Source organism: Miscanthus floridulus, chromosome 2, assembly GCF_019320115.1.
Source record: "Miscanthus floridulus cultivar M001 chromosome 2, ASM1932011v1, whole genome shotgun sequence".
Lineage (NCBI taxonomy): Eukaryota > Viridiplantae > Streptophyta > Magnoliopsida > Poales > Poaceae > Miscanthus > Miscanthus floridulus.
In genome coordinates, this window is record NC_089581.1 from 170,842,969 (window position 1) to 170,863,209 (window position 20,241).

General features: G+C 52.0%; 3 protein-coding genes across 5 annotated transcripts; 2 read left to right on the forward strand and 1 right to left on the reverse strand.

Annotated features, from left to right (window-relative positions):
* The first annotated feature begins 963 nt into the window (after nucleotides 1–963).
* On the forward strand, nucleotides 964–2,516 carry LOC136540644 (RING-H2 finger protein ATL16-like). Its single transcript, XM_066532652.1, has 2 exons — nucleotides 964–2,175; nucleotides 2,269–2,516. The coding sequence occupies exon 1, from the start codon at nucleotides 1,222–1,224 to the stop codon at nucleotides 2,149–2,151; it is 930 nt and encodes a 309-aa protein (XP_066388749.1). The 5' UTR covers nucleotides 964–1,221; the 3' UTR covers nucleotides 2,152–2,175; nucleotides 2,269–2,516.
* A 4,434-nt stretch (nucleotides 2,517–6,950) lies between these two features.
* Nucleotides 6,951–8,436, forward strand: LOC136540645 (RING-H2 finger protein ATL1-like). The gene has a single exon (XM_066532653.1). The coding sequence runs from the start codon at nucleotides 7,177–7,179 to the stop codon at nucleotides 8,110–8,112; it is 936 nt and encodes a 311-aa protein (XP_066388750.1). The 5' UTR covers nucleotides 6,951–7,176; the 3' UTR covers nucleotides 8,113–8,436.
* Nucleotides 8,437–13,582: 5,146 nt separating this feature from the next.
* Nucleotides 13,583–18,629, reverse strand: LOC136535690 (protein KINESIN LIGHT CHAIN-RELATED 1-like). 3 transcript variants are annotated; one of them, XM_066528054.1, is made up of 3 exons: nucleotides 16,941–18,622; nucleotides 15,268–15,490; nucleotides 13,583–13,925 (listed from the first exon to the last, which is right to left on the reverse strand). In XM_066528054.1, the coding sequence occupies exons 1-2, from the start codon at nucleotides 18,482–18,484 to the stop codon at nucleotides 15,304–15,306; spliced, it is 1,731 nt and encodes a 576-aa protein (XP_066384151.1). In that variant the 5' UTR covers nucleotides 18,485–18,622; the 3' UTR covers nucleotides 13,583–13,925; nucleotides 15,268–15,303. The 3 variants fall into 3 exon arrangements, with proteins under 3 accessions (XP_066384151.1, XP_066384150.1, XP_066384152.1); XM_066528053.1 differs by having other exon boundaries at nucleotides 13,583–15,490; nucleotides 16,941–18,621; XM_066528055.1 differs by lacking the exons at nucleotides 13,583–13,925; nucleotides 15,268–15,490 and adding an exon at nucleotides 15,511–15,852 and having other exon boundaries at nucleotides 16,941–18,629.
* Between the last annotated feature and the right edge of the window lie 1,612 nt (nucleotides 18,630–20,241).

Genomic DNA, 20,241 nt, shown 5'->3' on the forward strand with positions numbered 1-20,241 from the left:
TCGGCGGCGACGTGCCCGCCGTACCGCGTCTCGGCAGACACGTCCTGGTGATGCCACATCAGCCCCCATGCGTGAGCCCGACAGCTGCTCGGCTGGCCCGACACGGCAGCTTGCTCGCGCTTGCCCGACAACAGCACGCATCTCAATCGCGCGCGCTCGCCTGCCATGGCGCGGCCGCCTGCTCGTCCGGTGGCCCCCGCTCGTGAGCTCGACGGGGTCGTGGTGCCTTCACCCCCGAGCATCGAGGCGTGGGAGTTGCCGGGGCCGACGGCCCAGCGGCGGTAGCGGCGTGGGCACAAAGCAGTGGGGGCATGCTCGCCCGCCTGGCAACAGTGCAGCAGCTGCGCTCGCCGGTCATGACCCAGCCGCCTACTCGTCCGGTGGCGAAGCAGCACGAACGCACGAGCCCGACGACGGCTCGACTGTAGCTACGCCTCACTGTCTCGTCCTCGTCGGCGCCTATGGCCTCGCTGGCCCAGTCACCCCATCCGTCGCCGTCCCCTAGCTCCGCCGCCTCGTCCGTCGCTGGGTTGGACCTCCCGCGCCCGTAATGGAGCCGAGCTTGCCTGTCCGAATACTGCTGGAGCCGGAGGAAGGAGAGGGAGGGAATGGGTGGGTGACGCGCGGGCCCCCACATGTCGCTGAGATGCAGGCCAGCGTCCTACGTGGCGGTCAATGCCAGCGTAGCGTGGTCAAAACCGCTCAACGTCGGTCAAAACAGCCTTGTCCCCGTCCAGGTACTAAAAGTGAACGGTTTTTACAATTGAGGTACCGGTACTAGATGATTTTATAGTTGAGGGTTAAAAAATGATACCAACGCAATAGTTGGGGGGCAAAAAAAAAAAGACAATCTAAAATAAAAAGCGTTTCAAACTTGGCCCTGCACCGCGGCCTCGGCCTCGCGTGCGTACCGGCAGGCACAGCACTGATCTCTTTCGCGTGTTGGAGAGCCGCAGTTTTCTATTAAACGACGCGGCCGCGCGCACCAGCGCCCGGCCACCGGCTAGTACACCCCAGCGGCCCAGGCCCCAGCCCGCACCTCTCCTCCACCTGCAGCAGGCTGCGGCGCTCTTCGTCTCGAGGGCTCGCTTCCTTGGATCACTCGCTAGCTGCGTCGTGCGCCTATTTCTTGCTCGGGCTGGTCGGTTAGCCGCCCGAGGCTGTTCTGTCCTCGCGCAGGCATTGACTTTGCCCAGGCTCGGCGCGCGCACGTCTGCAGCGATGGACGCGGCAGGCGCGCCCATACCGCCGCCGGACGCGTCGTCCCCGTCGCCGTACGGCGGGCAGGGCACGGCGGCGTTCCCGATCGCCATCGTCATCGCTATCGGGTTCATGGTCACCTCGCTCATCCTCATCACCTACTACTTCCTCGTCGTCCGCTGCTGGCTCCGCGGCGGGGGGCCCGCCGGCGGGTCGGGCCTGCTGCTCCACCGCGCGCGCCGCGACGACCGCCACCTGGTGGAGCGAGTCTCCTCGGTCTTCTTCACCGACCAAGAGGCCGCCGAGCTCCCGGGCGGGCTCGACCCGGACGTCGTCGCCGCGCTCCCCGTCGTCAAGTACTACCGCCGCCGGGCGAGGGACGACTCCGCGTCCGAGTGCGCCGTGTGCCTGGGCGAATTCGCGCCCGGGGAGCGGCTCAAGCAGCTGCCCACCTGCTCTCACGCCTTCCACATCGACTGCATCGATACCTGGCTCCACCACAACGTCAGCTGCCCGCTCTGCCGCACCGTCGTCACCGGCGGCGCCGTCATCCCGCTCGCGCGCGACGACCACGGCGCGTCCTGCCGCGACTTGCAGCCGCTCGGCGGCGATACGCGGCGCATCGACGCCGCGGGGAGGGTCGGGTACGGGAGCTCCTGCAGGTTCCCGACCAAGACCGGCGCCGCCGCGCAGGAGCCCATCACGCGCTCCTTCTCCATGGACTGCTTCGCGGGCGGCCTCGGCCGGAAGCCGCAGACCAAGGAGCCTTCTACTGCTGGCAGCTCGGAGGAGGCCGCGAGCCTGGACGCCAACGCCGGCAGCAGCAGCAGCAATAACGTCGCTGACCGCGGCGCTGGCGAGACGAGCGGCCGGTTCCGGCGGCTCCTGTCGTCGTTCGGGCTCGGCCGGAGCTCGCGGAGCACGGTGCTGCCGATCCACCTAGACCCCTGACGGCGGCGGCGGCGGCGGCCCCTGGTTCGTGCCGCTCATCGATCGATTAACCCGTTCCCGTACTTGCTCGCTTCATTGATGATTGATTCAGTCGTGTCGTGTGCATGCAATGTACAGCCATAGAGGAGAGACTTCGCTTCGTTTTTGCTGATTAGTTCTTGCATCAATCTCGCGTGTCCCTGTGCGCATTGTCCTCGTGTTCGTATGCTTGGTGGATCCGTGCTTGTTGGTGCACCAGATGTCGTCGGATGACATGTCAACTAGTGCAACATTGCCATTGCCATTTCGTCATCCTTCCGTTCCTGATTGTTGACACTTTCTCATCACGCTTGTTGTAACATTGATTAAGCATTTAAGGCAGGATATCTGAAAAGTAATCTGGGTAACTTTGCTAACGCCTGTCTCTCATCACTGCTTGGTCGGCTGCCTGGCTGGATTCTCTTTTTTTCGAGCCGGAGCAGTGTTTTTCTCTATAAAAAAAAATTAGCATGAACAGTGTCACCTTTAGTCCAGCCGAACATCACTCCGGGCCGGCGGCGACATGCCGCCATCGCCACCTGACGTGTCGTTCACCTGATCACATCTTCCATATGGCATCGCTTCCTGTACCCTATCCTTGTACAAATTAAGACACATGCTTACCACCACGACGCACGACTATCCCTCTATGCGGCCTGGCCCCTTAGTGCCACCCAACCCAGGCCCTAAAGTTCTAAGCAAGCACCACAACACCATGGTCCATGGGTCAAGAGAGGGACTAGGAGGAAGATCGAACGCTAGTCTCGGCTGCTAACCATCTTGGCTCTCGGTCAACATGACAGCAGATCTGTTGTCAGCAAGGGAATCAAAGCGACATGGTCAAGAGTATGATGAAGGGAAACACAGGTGCGTCGTCCTACAATTTTATCGGAGATCAACATAGAGTGGATGTTTACAACGTACAACGGTGCCGTGGCACTATGCTATCCACAGCCCTAACGCACGCGGAAGCATTCCCCAAAACTGTTGGACATACCACAATAGGTGCTTGCTACTTTTATGAAGCAAAAACTTTTTTTTTTTTGCAGGCAAAAAAAAATGACAGGGCTGATTGACATGTTTCCGTCATGCTGACATAAGCACGATTCATGAAGGAACCTTTATTCTGTTGCTGCTTGATTTGTCGTCCTTGACACAAATGTTTGTGTGCTTGGCTTTTAAATTACGCGTGGACGGTGACGATGATAAGATCAAGCGGGGCCGTGCAGGGGATCCTCCACTTGCTTACCACATTGGCTGCATTGCAAGGCCCTAAGTCAACACCATGAGGTAGGTTTATGTGACCCACACATCGCCAAATTTGCAGACACCAAACCAATTAACTTAACTAAGTGTAGTGTACCGTCATGGCAAGCCACCGTCTGGCGAGCAACACCGTGTTTGGTTAACCGAAACCCTTTTCTTGACCAGCAGCACAAGTAGTATATTTGCTTTTGAGAGCCAGCAGAAGTAGTAGTCTATGATATGAGCCATAACGATGAGATGAAATATTTTGTTACCTGAGGGGAAATAAATAAATGATTTTGTGACCCATGAGCGTTCCTCCACGCAGAGCCAGATAATGAGTCGCAGGGTTGACCATCGACGGTGGCACGGCGGCCAACTTGCGTAGCCGGACGGTGGTAGTGTAAAGAAATGGAGGGGCTGCGCTCTGCGCAAACAAACAAGCAAGAGGGGGCGCGGAAACGGCCGGATTACGATTAGTTCTACCTGGCCTAGGCTAGGTGCATCGTTCCATGTGGATCTCCACTTGGTTAGCAGCGCGTCACGGGGGTTGACGTGCGTCTGGCAGCAAGCAGGCCTTGCTCCGCGGCGGCGAACAATACGCTCACATGAGCGACTGATGGAATAGAATCTGCCTTGTAATTCTGCATGGGACAATTCGTGAGGAAGCTAGCATGCGCTTCTCTGGAAGTCTGGATCGTTGACTTCCTCAAGGCAGAGTGGGCAGCTGGTCGAATAGTTCATTGCCAACGGTTTAGTGCTGTCTACACTCCAGCAATCCAGCTCGTGTTCAAACTGAAAGGAACACCGAAGTTCACAGTGGATAAAATTTTGGATTGATATACCAGATTTAGCGATGTGAGGATCTTTTTGTCTCTAATGAGACAAAAAAAAAAAGCAATGCGATTTTCTGGCTTGCCCTCTTTTTCTTCTTGCCTGTATTTTTCTCCCAAGGTTCAAAGGAAACTAGCTCTGTCGGAATTATTAAAAAACATAGGACCAGGCATGTCGTCTACAGTGCAATCCTAGTTCTGCCGCCAGAAGTCAGAAGGGGCGCGCGTACGAGTACGACGTCCCTGTCCGGCCGACTAGCCGTTTTCAGCTGCAGCCTGCAGAAACCGCCAACCAGTCACCAATCACCATCGTGCTCGCGCCGCCGGGGTCGGGGTCACGCTCTCTCAAGTTTCAACGCAAGAGAGCGAGCTTGCGCCGGTCCGGCGCACCGCATTCGTCGACGGAGAAGGCGGCCCGACTTGAGTTGGCCGTCGTCCGCGCCGCGGACTCGCCATTGGCCAAGCTGTGTGTGGTACCCGCGGAGGGCGCAAGATCGCTCTCTTGCGTGTTATACGTGGGCCGTGTCGGCGACACTGCTCGGACGTTATGGATGGGCCTATTGACCAACAGAACTGGGGGCACATCCGATGCCCGCTCGGCCCATCCCAAATTCTCTTGGGCCTCTAATCTTGCCTGATATGCTTTCGCAGCTGCACGGAGCGGAGGCCACGAGGCCGAAAAAAACATGAGAACTGCTTCGAAACGTCAACGGGGAATTCTCCGTCGAGGGTTACTGCCCCATCCCCGTCCCCGCGGAGCACTTCTTCCCCATCCCCGCCCCCGCTCGGGGATTTAATCCCCGCGGGATCCCCATCCCCGCAACACGTGAAGCACGCTCGCCGCCGCCGTCGTGGACGCCATCGACGAGCACCTCACCAAGCACGCCATAGTTCCGCCTCGGTTGCCGCGCTCGCCGAAGCCACCCTCGCCGTCGAGCTCGCCTCTGCTCGCCGGATTGAGGAAGAGGGAGAGCAAGACGGCAGAGGCGAGCTCGGCAGTCGAGGCTCGCCGGATTCGGAAGAGGAAGAGGGAGAGCAAGACGGAAGAGGCCGCGCTCACCGAAGCTGCCGACGGCAGAGGCGAACTCGAGGCAGAGGGAGAGCAAGACGCGGGGCGTCCTCGCCGTCACCGCCGCCCACCGCTCTGCTCCCCCCGTTCTCCCTCAGCTCTGCTCCTCCCCGTGGACGCGGGTCGTAGCGCCGCCGCACGGCCGGCCGAGTCGAGGCCGCTGCCGACGGCGCCCCGCGTCTTGCTCTCCACCTCGCCCCGAGCACCTGCTCTGCCCTCTTCCCCTCCTCCGTTCTCTCTCTCTCTCCTCCGCCCTCTTCTTCCTCGCCTGGGTCGCCGCAAAAGCCGGCGCCCTACGCCCTCCACTCCCTCCGTCTCTCATCTACGGGTTTAGAGCGATGCGTGCAGGATTGAGGACGGGAGCGTGCGAGAGCGAGAGAGCGGCGGCTGCGGCTGGAGGACGAGAGTGACCAGATGGGGAATTGAGGAATTAGGGTTGGATGGCGCGTTATATATCTCCGCGACTTATTGGGCCTTTAAATGGGCTTTCAAGCTGCCTGCTGCGTGCTTCACTGCTTCGCGGGGCGGGTTGGCGGGGATCGGGGTCTGGGACCAGGCAACGATCTCCGTCCCCGTCATCACCGACGGGGACAACATTCCTACCAAATTCTTTCCCGTGGAGATTAATTCTCCTTCATCCCCGTCCCCTAATGAAAGAATTCATCGCGGGGAATCGAGGATCGGGTCCCGTTGACATCTTTAGAACTGCTTGCATAGTTGTGTTCCCCAGCGGCACAGCTGAAGCGCACGGTTGCAGCTGCGATTTTGTTGGGGCACTGGGCAGGGCTCCGGTGGGAGGCCCGAGCTGAGCAGTCCGCGCTCCTGTTGGGCTGTCGCGGCGATCCACGGCCGGCGCCGGACACAGCCGCATGGACGGGTGGCCCGCCCGCTGCGCCTTTTTCTTTCCTTTCCTTTTAACATCAGCATGTATCTCGTCTGTCTCTTCTGTGCGGATGGAAATACCGGACATGGACACGACAGGAGCGCCGCATTCATTTTCGGGGCGGGGCGCACGGCCTTTTTCTTTCGTGTATATATGCAAGTATGGCCTACGGGAGAAAAAGGAAGCACGAGCAGTTGAAGAGACGGAGAGCAAAAGAAAGGAACTGCACGGGCGCCCAACCCTGCCTGTACGTCGAGGTTAGGAGCAGGACTGCACACCGAACCTTCGCCGTTTCTACGGACCAGGGAGTAACTCCTGCACGGCGTGTACGAGGGGGCGTGCTATGGCAATTGGCAGGCTTGCTGCCCGTGGGCCGTTGTGCTTTGGTAATCGATGGATTACCAGGGCATTTATTTGTAATTTCGAGTAAACTATCTTCTCCTGCTTAATGAAAACCGTGTCTGAGGCACGTTCGAAATAAAAAAACGTCTTTTCGCCGTCGACAACTGCCTCGTATGTTATCAAGTACTGTATCGATCATCAGACTCGCTCGAGCTAACTCATGTCGTCGGATGGCGAACGGATGGTCAGGATCTCGATCGGTAGCCATGTTAGGCAGTGCGCAAGTCTGAACTGAAGCCACCACAAATAGAAGAGAGAGAAGAAGTTGGCTGGCCATGGCGTCCCTCCCTTTTTATCCTGCGATGATATGAAGTCCGAAACCCTGCCAGGAGCTTGCTCACATTGCCACTCGGCATCATCTGCACTGCTCACGCAGTGACGCACAAGCTGGGTCGCTTGGTATAGTTGTGGTGGCCGCCATCGGTTGGTTTGGTTGTCACTGCTACGTCGCCGCTCTACGTCTCTCTCACAAGCTTTGCTTTCTCTCCCCCGGCCGTACGCTTCTCCTGCCCTCAACTGTTCCGGGGCTAGTAGCCTTGATATCTTGGCCGGGACCGGGAGGGTGCTAGCTAGAAATGGATCCTCCGCCACCACCGTTCGCCTCCAGCAGCTCGTCCTCGCCCTCGCCGCCGTCGTCCTCGTCCAGCGAGAGCATCACCATGGTGATCATCACCGTCGTGGGCATCCTCGCGGCGTTCGCGCTCCTCGCCAGCTACTACGCGTTCGTGACCAAGTGTCAGCTGCTGCGCGCGGTGTGGTCGCGCCACCCGCCGTGGCACCGCCGCCCGCGGGGGGCCAGCGGCGGACGGGAGGAGGCGTCGTCCGTCGCAGGCCGCGCCTCAGCGACCGAGGACGGCCGGCGGGGCCTGGGCCTGCAGCTCATCCGCATGCTCCCCGTCGTCAAGTTCACGGACGCGGCCTGCGACGCCGGCGTGGCGCCGAGGATATCCGTGTCGGAGTGCGCCGTGTGCCTGAGCGAGTTCGTGGAGCGGGAGCGCGTCCGGCTGCTTCCCAACTGCTCCCACGCCTTCCACATCGACTGCATCGACACGTGGCTGCAGGACAGCGCGCGCTGCCCCTTCTGCCGGAGCGACGTCACGCTGCCGGCGCTCCCGTTGGCACGCCACGCCCCCGCGGCGGCCCTCCCCAGGCGTCGGGACGACGCGCTCGCCAGCGACAGCATTGTGATCGAGGTGCGAGGGGAGCACGAGAGGTGGTTCAGCAGCCACGGGGCGACGGCGACGACGACGGGCGCTCGTCCGGCCAGCGGCGGCGGCGGAAGAGGGCCCCGACACCCAAAGCAGCAGCCGCGGCGCAGCAAGGCGGAGAGCTTCGGCGACGAGGCCATCGACACGAGGAAGACAACGGACGCGGAGTTCGCGGCGGTGCAGCCCTTGCGGCGGTCCCTCTCCCTGGACTCCTCCTGCGGCAAGCACCTCTACGTATCCATCCAGGAGCTCCTCGCCACGCAAAGGCAAGTGCGCGAGCGCGATCCGTCCGTGCATTCATGATCCGCGGATGCCATGCCATGGCCGTGCAGTCAGAACACCCTGATGGCTGCTACCTGATAGTAGCACTGTAGATGGCTGTGGTCAATTCTTTTTCACTACTACTACTAGTACTAGGCGCTACGTAGCTGTGACTGCAAAAAAATATTTTACGACGCGCGCGCGCGTGGCTTTTTGTGCCCGGTGACGAGTAACATAACGACATCCTGCTCTGTGCTCTGCTGCGCTGTGCGTCCCATGGTTGCGATCGCGAGTCCCTTTCTTGCTTGTTTTCTGGTTCCCGGGGACAGGTTTGCAGGTCTCTTTCTGATGGATCATGCTCGAGGTCTTGGTTGGCTGAAGGGCGTTTCAGCATTTTTTTTACCCCTCCACAGGGCCGGGGTATATTTTTGATCAAATTTTGGCAGGGGTTCTGCCGTTTCATTATGGTAGTAGAGAGCATTTCAACAATATACAAGGTGGGAATCCGTTTCCTAACCGTCTTCATGATGGCATTGGCCGTCCAGGGCGGACGACGGCGACGTCGGTCGGCCGTGAGCCCGGCCGGCCGGCCGCCAGCCAGCTCTCCGCATCATTCCAGAACGGACGCCCAGACGTACAATGGGACAAGACGAATCGGCGACTTGTTTTTGTCACCAGATCAGCCAGCCATCAACAACACTGGCGTTTGGTGACCCAACCCAACCCAATGCACGGCCAGGCCCAGGCAGCAGCTAAGCAGCGGGTTGGACATTTCCGGGGGCGAAAAGGTCGCTCGCTGCGTGCCGAGAGCTTACAACGCACGCGCTGGGGCCTGGCCTAAATCGGGGTCTTAGCCGTAGGCCAGCGCGGCGAGCATGCGGGTGTCGCGCGGCAGCCCCTGGGCTCGTGTGCCGTGTGCGCGCGCGAGTGGCCACGCACGGCCGACTGCTGGGGGCCAGGGGCGGGGGCCGGCGCGCGCGCCACCGGGCACCGGCCATGTGCGCTCTTCGCTTTTGCGGGTACGTAATCCGGAGTGGACTTATGGACGTGTCTTGAAGCGAAACCAGCACGATCCATCCATCGATCGGGCGCCGCCGCGCCGGTGCCTCCCGTGTTTTGCGACGCTTTCGTGTCCGCGTGCGCCAAGGCATGGGGCATGGTAGCTCGGCCGCCGGGACCGTACCGGAACCGGCCTCTCCATGGTCCCTGCTTGCCGGCTCAATGGATTTCAAGCATGGTGTGGGGGACGTACCGTGAACTCGTCTCATGTGATGCGTACGTACTACCACTATATATTACGTCTCTACATGCCGCATTTATTTATTTTTTTCTCATGTGACGCCTAGCTACTTTGGCACGTTTAAAATGAGCTCAACTTTGCCCTAGAAATGAGCTCTACCGAGGCTGTCTCTGTCTCCTCTACCCTTTGCGCTCGTTAGACACACAGAAACCAGATTAGATCTCACAACCTGTTATACTAGAGCATGCCATAGTAGAACTTTGATCTCGTTTGCGCTACCGTTCCCAACAGTGTAGGCCACCACTACTACAACGAGCGTGCGGTTGAGTCCGCCATGGCCCCTTGAAGAATTGGCTCCTCCCTGCCATATCTATGCCTATGTTGATTTGGGGTAAAAAGAAGAGGATGGAGATGACACATAGGACACGCGTGTCGCGGTCTTTGTTGTGTACCCCTATGGCCATATGCCTTGCGCCACCAGGGCTTTGTCATGCCCTACCGTCCTCTGTGGTCGTGTCATGCTAAGAAGTCTTACATGTCAGCTACTCTATCGTCCTAAAATAGTTGACGCTTTAGCTATGAATGGACAAGCATCCAAAGTGTCTGAGTATTTTGATGCCGTAACACCAGGAATCGCCAACATTATTCACTTCACTACAGTGTCTCTGGGTAGTCAACCCGCCACTGAGAAGTCCCACATGTCAGCTAATACGTAACGGATAGTAAGTCAACGATAACGTGTCAGAGCCTTCTTTCTACCCGCCGCCCGTCGCACGACGTGCGTACGTTGAAATCGCTACGACGTTCCTCGCTTTCTTTCTTGAGCAGGCGAGCAGAAAGTTTATTTCTTTTACACAAGAAGACGATACGATACGACGAGGCAGGCAGGCAGGACCCACGGGGTACATTTGGTTCGTGGGTAGATTTGGTTAGCTGGCCCAATCATTAAGGGCCGGGCTAATGGAGGGTGGGGTGTCAACGTTGGTGCGGTGCTTTCGGGTGCGGCGGCAGCGCGGCATCGATGGGTCACCGGCGATGTTCCGAGCCGGGGACCAGGGTCCAGGGGGGAACTAGCGAACCAACCCCAACCGGAATAATTGCGCGAATCGGCAGCAGCAGCGCTTCGCGCGACGCTGCACGGCAAAAGGCTGATGGGGGCGCTCTGCACGTTTGGGTGCTTCCGCTTGCTTCTTCTTCGTCCGTCCGTCCGTCGGGACCCCTACCTCATCTACGCCCTATTTTGCTTAGTCGTACTTTTTTTTTCTAGTCAACGAATAATATTTTTCTCTCATACAAAATTAGTCAATAATACTTTCAGCCATGGCTTATCAGCCAAACGAACGGGTGCTAATCCGCCGAGCATTGCGTCGCATCGAGCACGACTGGTGACGGCTTGCATATGTATATGCTGCTACATGCCTAGCCGCCTAGGCCATAGGCGTGCGTTCTAGCTCATCTTACTGCTGCTCCGGTGGAACTCAACGATGGCTCTAGAGCATGGGTTTCCTTGGTTTGGGAACACGGCACTTTTGGAGTAACAACCCGACATCACCTCTTTTGTGAAGAAACCTGTGTGGGTGGTGGGGGCCGGTGGGGTGAAGAAAACTCTCTTGTAAAGAAACTTATTAAAATGGCTTCTTTGGATATAGAAGATTTGTGTCCAAAAATCATCATGATTCTACTCTGATTACGTATTACAAACAGTGCACGCTCTGGTTTCGGATTCAAAATTTCATATACCAGTCATCCAAATATGACCCAGATAGTAAGTAAGATCAGCAACACGTACACTCGAAAGAAAGCCAGGCTCTCCCAGATGCACCCAATATGCCATGGATGAACATGGCGACACGGTCACATGCAGAACAAGGCCATACGGATATACAATTTTGTCCACGACCACAACGCCCCTCACAAGTCACAAGGCCACTAGATTTCCTGACAGTTGGGCAGCGACGAGAGGATTGCCACTGGGCTGGGACATTTTCATAGCTGTCCTTCCTGTAGCTTATACATGAGCTTACCAGAGGCTCTCAGCAACAGATTGTCGTTTGCTATCATGAAACCCTTGCAGGTACACCTCACGAAAAGAGAGTAAGCCAATGGACGTGCATGTTATGGTCTTCGACTGTAGAATCTGCCTGCAAGGTACACCACTAGCGACGATTGCGGATTCAGCGTTGGCCGCTGCTGATATAGCTCTTGTGTCTAACACCCTCGCTCAGATAGCACATGAGCAAGGACAGCTACACTGCTGTACTAATTGGTTGCGACTACAGTTTCACCAGTGACATTTACTAGCAGACAAGCACCTGGATTGTGGATTGTACTCTACTCCACTTGTTGTTTACAGTAACATGGTAAGTGAAGGAGTTCACTAGTAGGTATCTGAAGGTTGCCAAACGATATTGTCGGTCATAGTTCTGAGATCTTGTAATAGACTTGGAATGTCCACCCTGTTGAGATGATGATTATTGAGCCTTTACCATGAAAATCAAGTAGAGTAACACTATTACTGTAGCCCTTTCTTTGCTTGTGCACGAGAGTCCTCTCTGTATCCCTACAGCTTTCAGTTTCATTATTACCAAATTAACAAGCCAAGGCCGGAAAATGGGGCTACCAACAGCACTGAAAGATGACGGACTGTACTGACAAGCGATGCAAAGGGGACCAGAGGGAGAGGGCTGATTGTTTTCCAAACACCAGCATATAGACGACCAGACACATACATAACGACCTCACCCTCCGCTTAAGGGCCTGGGCCTGACAACGGCTGAACGGCAACTGTGTGTGACCATGGAAAGAGAACAACCATCAGTCAGTCGGGGCCTCGGGGGTGTCAGAAACAATCAAACAAATCTCTTGCCCCAAAGCAGCAAAAGTAGTATACTTGACAAACCACACAAGACTTGGTCCAAGGTAGCAGAAATAGGTGGAGTGGTGGAGACATTCCTCTTGCAATGAGATAGCCAAGCCCATGCGTTATTAGTAATCCAGTAGCACAGCTGAGGAATAAAGGAAACTGTGCAGCCACTGAACCTGCACAAAAACAGTCAGGGTTGCCTAGTGCGTACCCAGTTTCCTACTTTTCTCCACTGTGTGGTGGTGATATCCAATGCACATGTTAAGGAGGAAATGTGGGGTAGCCATGTTAAGGAGGAATCACATCACATCCAATCATCCAATACTCGCTATCCATCACCAAATGTGTGAGTGCATTGCACTCATATCCAAACCGGCAATCAATGTCAACTGAAGACAGACAGATGACAAAAATGTGTAGTTCTGCGTTCTGCCGATCTCTGAGGGCATGCAACTGTTGAGGCAACAAAATGATGGATGCAGTGAAAGAGCTGAGCAGCTTGCACCATTGTAGGGGTACTGGAAGTTAGAGAACATGACTGATGCAGTGATCTCTGGGGATGTCTGATGTTACTGAACGGTCAACCAGCGCTGCTGCAGCAGGCGCCATTAACTATCAGTGCAGCCATCTCTGATGCATATGGAGGAGCTCAGGACAGCCATGCATGACCACACCCTGCAGACTGATGAGCTCATGAACAGAAACGTACCATTGGGATTCCAGCTGGTAACACACTCTTCTGAATGCCTTTCGTCTGCCAGCCTCCATCACTTGGACCAGACCTGCCTGCCAACATGCGTGACCATCGGCCAATGCTAACATTAACTTGCATCCAGCAAACCACAATAAGATTAACTGAGATCTATTAACGCTTGGGAGTAAGGTTTATGAGCTCTTTTCTCAATGTGATGCAGCACATCAGAGTGTTGCCGCCAAGATAACTGAATTGATGACAAACATAATCATGAAATGTAGCAGTGCAGAATGCATTAGCAACTGTCCACGGTTCCACTTCAGTGAAGTTACTGAATTGATGTTTCTCATGCTTCCAACTTGCCAAACATATACATCCAGTTGCCATCAAAAGGATAAAATGACGGTAGCATGATTGCATGACTAAACATCACTGCACAGTGACAACTTCCAGTCTTATTCACATTATGTACCTACCTGAAAAAATACATCAAGATCGAAACATCCCAAAACAGCTAAAGATTGAATTTATTGTATTTAATGTCAGTGCAGGATCTTCTCAGAAATGTGCAGATTTGCTGTTTTAGTAACAGTCGCATGATGTGCAATATAGAATTATAGATCCATTAACTTCGCCACTTTACGGCTTATCCTTTTTTTTAGGAGCAGCAGGGAAGCCCCCTACCTGTTTATATATATATATATATATATATATATATATATATATATATATAGCGAAAAAAAGATATGTACATTTTACATGGTTTGCAAAGCCCAAAGAAAAAAGGAGCAAAGATTAACAAAGAAAGAGGGGTTGCCAAGCTTTGCTAGGCTTTGATACACACCAAACCAAGCTCCTCCTTAAAGGCTAATTTCCAAGAAGCTAAAGTGCTTGCCCTATTGTAAAAAATGACCCCATTCCTAGCATTCCATATTGTCCAGCAGGCTGTGATGAAGATCTCTATGTGACTACCAAAAACTGTTCTTGCTTGGATGATCATGTCCAAAGGTTGAAGATTCAAGTTCCAGTGAATGGAAAGGATGTTCCAGCAGCCAATACTGAAAGGGCACTCAAAAAACAGACGAAAACTGGTTTCTTCAGAACCAATACTGGTCAATATCATAATGGAAGAAATACAAAAATGTTGTTTGCATGTTACTCGAATGTCAAAATAGTCTAACTGTCCAGGTGAAAACATCGTCACCAAGCTGTCACTAGAACTGCATCTCTAAAATAAAAGTCGTGGCATGCTTAGTGATTAGTGATCGAGGGACCATCAGCTACTGGAATAGGATGGACTCAAGAGCTTCTTGAATCAGTTCAACTGGAATGCTAAAACTTCAGGTCACACTTTTTGCAAGCTGAGCAACATTCAGTTTGCAGTTGAGTATGTAATAATGTCCTCTTGTAGATACACAGAAAATGCAAGCACAGGCAAACAATCTCTGAATGCCACAGGAAGAGAATAATGAAATTGAAATCAAAGTAAGGACAAAGACAAGCATGCATTTACTGACCGAACTATTTGGCTATACAAACAGCGTCAGAAACTCAGAATAGCAAGTGCGGGGAACTTTTATAGGACAATGGTTGTAGAATTAATCTCAAAAGAGGATGAGAAATACTGGCTGAAGAGCAGTTGCCCACATAATCTGGAACTCAAAAAACCAAAATGTAATTTTCCAGATGCCTAAAATAGAAGCTCTGTAGATGTATTTAGGGCCCATTTGGAATGCAGGAAATTCACAGGAATCAGTTCAATTTCACATAAAAACACAGAAACAGGTTAAAAAAAACACATCCCGAACAGGGCCTGAATTCTTCAGAAGGATTATCATCCTTGTGCATGTACTACTGTCCCCATTTTCTCAGCATGATTGAAAGGGAATTTTGAGGTCTAAAACTATCAAACGTGTTATGTGATATAGGCTACGGACCTGGTTACCAGGCTGGGGAACCTAGCATCTACGAGGCTGCTTGGTTCCCAGCGAGGTCTTGCCTCGCCCAGCCTGCTGTGCTCGCATGGTCGACAAGGTGCTTGCCTAGACGACCGAGCCGATTTGGCTCTCCCTTGCCAGCAAGGGAAATCTCGCCCACACAAGCTACGGAGCACTCAGCTGGGAGAACAAAACAAAGCTGCTGATTCACCATCCTCGCTCGGCGAGGCATCACAGTGCTGAGCGACAGAACCAAGCAGCCCCTAAACACTTCTTTTATAATGAGAAACCCAAATGTCATTACCAAGCACAAACAGCATAAGCAAGCATAGACTATTTATTTCTCAAATAGGATTTCTGGTATGGTCTCACCATTTCCATTGTAGAGTAACGGAATATATATAAGAATGAAAAGGGCATTAAATAAAAAACTTGAGGGGTCACTTGTAAAATAACAGTTTACCATTAACTCATCTAAATTGGCACTGATGGAGAAGGACTAATCATTATTTTCGGGTAGAACCGGCAATGAATATGCAGGAAATACTGCATGAGGCAATCCTTGCGCCTTCTTCTTGAGCTGCTCTAAAAGCCTATGAGCTTCCCTGAGGTCCTCAAAGGCACCACTGCCACACCTACTGTAGGCATCTATGACTTGTTCTTGAAAGTCTATAGCAAGTTTGTAGCTGCAACCAAAGTAGCATTAAATGTAAAAATGGCCAAAACGGTATCTGTGGTGTAAAAACAGTTACTCTACAAGGCACCATGCTACACATTCCCACAAAACAAATGTTGCATTCAGTTGTATATATTGACATTATCAAGCGTAAAGCCACTGAGAGTCACTATGCTAAAATGTGTTTACAGCAAAACAAAAGTGATTATAATTACAAAAATATAGGCAAAGAAGTAAGGATCACAGGTGCTCCATCCAGGCTCTATTATATTCATTCATGCGCTAAAACAGGGGAATTCATTGCCACAGAACATCGCTAGTATCGGAACAACGTCGATGAAGGCGTGTAGGTTCACCATTACCTGGTAGGGACTGCAATTTTTCTTGCATAAAAACAACAGGTATTATTTACAGCATCGCAATGACATTAGTTTCTGCGTCAGTAGGTCATTTCTTAGAACATTAGATTTTTCATTGGGTTAAAATCCATCCTCACATGTACATAAATAACAAAGTATTGTATCTAATCAGTTAATCAACATCTTATTGCAGTATTACTTATACCAATTTTAAACTCTTCAATCAATCTATTCTAACAGATAAGCAGGCAAGCAGCAGTCGAGTTTTTTGAATAGATAAGCAGCAAATATAAGGTCATGTACGCCACAAAAATTGGGTAATGACTCAATGGACACTTGGATAGCACAAGAGCATTAAGGCCCTGTTTGGATCCATCCAACTAACTATTAGCTGCTAACAATTAGCTGGGGTGGATCCAAACAGACTCAGCTAATTGTTAGCTGGGCACCCAGCTGAAAACTACTAACTCCGTCCCAGAAAGGATGCAATTCTAGAATAGTGTTTAGTCAAAACCTCTTAAGTTTGACTAAATTTGTATAAGATACTGATATTTATCATACTAAATACTATATCATTATATTCACCATGCAACATATTTTCATAGTGTACCTATTTGAAGTCATAAATGTCGATAATATTTTCTATAAACTTGGTCAAAGTTAAGATAGTTTGACTCGGACCAAACCTAAGATAGTTTGACTTGGACCAAACCTAGCATCACATCTTTTTGGGGTGGAGGGAGTATCTCAGTAGCTATCCTAGCACAGCTAATTGCAGCTCATAACTCATATATTGCAAAAAGACACTTTTGTCCTCCCACCTACCTTTATCCATGTGCCCTACCAATAGCAAATAAAAAAGAAAGGGATAGACAAAACCACCAATGCGTCCACCTATAGCTAGTGGATCCAAACAGCACCCAGCTAGCTAGCTAATATTAGCTGTGAACTAGTAGGCAGCTAACAATTAGCTGTTAGTCGGTCCAAATAGGGCCTTACTTACAGGCAATAGTTGAGTGTTAAGATTGCATGTCTATATCAGTACAAAAAGGAACATTAACAATGGAAGTCATCAAAACATAAGCACACAGAATAAATTACCTTCCCATCAGTCCGTATGCATTTGCAAGGGACTGTTTTGTGTCAATAGAATCCTCATGTGTCGGTCCAAATGTAGCTTCAATAATATCAATCGCAAGTGTGTAGAACTTCACAGCTGACTGATGTTGGTCCATTTCAAGATAGGCCTGCCCCAGATTCCTATAAGCAAAACCTAACCCAAAGTGCCGTGGTCCAAAGCAATTCTTCAACTTATCAACCGCTCTCTCCAGATAAGGAACAGACTCATCAGCTTTATGAGTATGCAGGAGGAGCCACCCCATCCTTGCTGAGATGCTGCCTTCAATGTGATGCATCTCCTTGGCGCTCTCAAGAATTGCAAGCGTTTTCTTCATCAAGCTCAAAGACATGTTAAGCGAGCTCAAAGGCATTTCAAACTGTATCATCGATTCATACAACATTGATATCTCAGCATATGCCTCAGCAAAACGGCCAGGGTCAATGGAATCCTTTGCGTCGATGATCCCCCGGGCAATCTCCAAGCACCGCTTCGAGTCTGAAACCCTCTCCTCGGAGATCAATATCTTTGCCATTGTGACATATGCCAGTGCACGCTCCTCGCTCTCCTTGTCTGCCCGCTGCATCACCCTCTTAATGTCATTCATCGCCTCCTCTGATCTCCCCAACAAGATACGGATATTAGCCCCATCAGTTTCGGCCTGGGAAAGCTCGACATTCAATCCCAATCGCTCATATACCATCCTTGCAAGCTCAATTTGCTCAAGAGCCTCTGCATGGCGACCCAACCCAGTATAGATAGCCATGAGAAGTCGCCGGAGCTTAGCCACTTCTGCCGAGTCCTCACCGAACTGCCCCTCCGCAATGCCCAACGCTTTGGAACACAATGGCAGCGCCTTGTCAAAGTCGAGCACGCCCGCATAGGCCTCGGTGACGTCCCTGTAGGCGTCCCCAAGCTCCACGCTCCCTCCCTCCAGATACCGGAGCTTCAGGTCCAGCGCGCGCTGGAGATCACCCACCGCGTCCCACCGGTGCCCCATGGCCGTCTTGGCGCGCCCCAGCTGCTCGTACACGGCGGCGCCGACAGCCGCCACCTCCTTAGGCACCCCCTCGCACCGCGCGGGTGCCAGGTAGTCGACGATCTCCGCGGCGGCGCCGAGGGACTCGAGCGCGTCGCTGAGGCTGCCGGCGCGGGCGGCCGCGGCGCCGGCGAGGCGGAGCGCGCGCGCGACGGGGAGCGACCACCCGCCGTGGGACGCCTGCAGCGGCGCAAGCGCCTTGAGGGCGAGGCCGAGGGCCTCCTGGTGGTCTCCCTTGGACTCGTGCAGCTCCGCGGCCTCCAGAAGCGCGAGGCCCGCGGGCTCGGCCGTCGACGCCGCATCTGGCGCATGGGGAGGAGGAGGGCCCGGGGCTAGGGTTTGAGTGGAGAAGGGGAGGAGGCGGGGACCCGGGCGCGGGGGCTGGGGAGGCGAAGGGTGGAGCGGCGGGAGCGGGAGCGGGAGCGGGGGGCGGGAGCGGAGGGGCCTGGAGAGGCAGGCGAAGAGGAGGGATTTCGGCAGCCGCCGCATCGCTCGCCGGGGTTTACAGGTTGGGGCCGCGGTGGCAGGAGGAGAACGAGGGGTTTAGCGGGTGTTCACTGTTCACAAGTAACGGAACGCGGACTGGAGCCTGTACCGTATCTGTATGCATCTCCAGAATGACTTGGCTAGTTTCATGAACTCAAGTATTGCCAAGCAAAATAAATGAATCTAGGTTAGATGTTGATCTGTGTTCAATAGAAGTTTTTTGTTCTGATGGAGTGATATAACATAGTGCGACGTCTAATTATTTTTATTACTTTTAGTAGAAAAACGCCAATGTGCTAAATGGTTTGAATTGATTTTTTTTGTCTTGTCTAAACAAACAATATGAATTTAGAACAGTATATAATGCAACACAACAACAAACTAACAAGTTACAGAAGTGAAAGTTTTCTTACCTCAGTTTTGGTTGGAACACAGTCATTCTAAAAGAAAAAAGATAGGTCGTAAGTGCAGATTCACATATTCATGTAGGATATATGCTGGTTTTGTACTTAAAGTCTTCAATGAATAAACACATATGGTTTACCTCCGTGAGATTGAATCAAATGTCGATTTCCTCTTTGGCCTGTGTTTCTCGGGTGCGTGCTGTTGCATATATATCTTGAACAGACGTCGCTTCTTAGCTCAAAATCGGCATCACCTAAACCATGACAAATAGGTAAGTAATAGGCGTAATAGAACAGTAGAAAAAACGAATCACTTGTATACGAGGAATATAGTATGTAAAATAAAAAAGAATCAGCTATATATGAGGAATGACTAATGAGGGTAGACTCCTTTGCAATGCACGAATGTAAATACATAATTACAAAAGATATTGAGAATTTTTCTGGTGAACAAAACATAAATCAGAAAGGCTAGAGGTGGAACACGTGGAGGGTGGGTAAGAAATACGGCGAAAAAATGGCTCGAGAACATGCATTTTTTTGGCAAACGCCGGTGTTTACCCATGTGTAAAGGTCTAAGTCCACCCGTCAGATAATAAATAGTAATCAACCAGATATGTTACACGTAAAATTTAAGGGTGAAAAACATAGGTGGACAGAAGGATTCAAGATAAGGCACATTTTTTAATTTCTTTGCTCTTTTATAGTTTAGAATTAGTTAGATTTAGATTAGATTAGATTAGATAGATAGATTATCTTAGCATAATTATTTGGGGCATTGTTTTAACATATCCTTATTATTAATTGCTTGATGAATAGGTCACTATTGGTCCGAGAATGCTAATAACGTCTGGCCGCATAAGAGAAGGCACAATCACCATGAGCTTATTGCACGAAGGAAACTAATAAAGGCCAAGCCCGAGCCCGAGCCACGTGAGATCACCATGAGCTTATTGCACAATCACCGTGCTGGTTACGACGATTAGGAGAGAGAGCATTGTATCACTAAGAGCATCTCCAATATATATTTTATCTATTTTATATATACCTAGAAGTAACATTTTAGGAGATAGAGGTGCGACAACAGATCTCCTATCTCATCTTCTATACCTATAGTTTAAAAAAAAAACTCTTAAAAGAAGCATCCTTTCTCCTAAATAAAGGAGACACCCCTCTCCCTAACCCTAAAGAAATATAGAAGACAAGTCTTAGATAATCTACTATGGCAGTGGTCTCCTATATCCCAAATTAATTGTAAGGCACTATTCTAATACACCTTATAGAGGATGTATTATAAGAGATCTAATGGAAATGCTCTAAGGCTCTAACCAGTCTTGTGCGACGAGTACAAGGAAG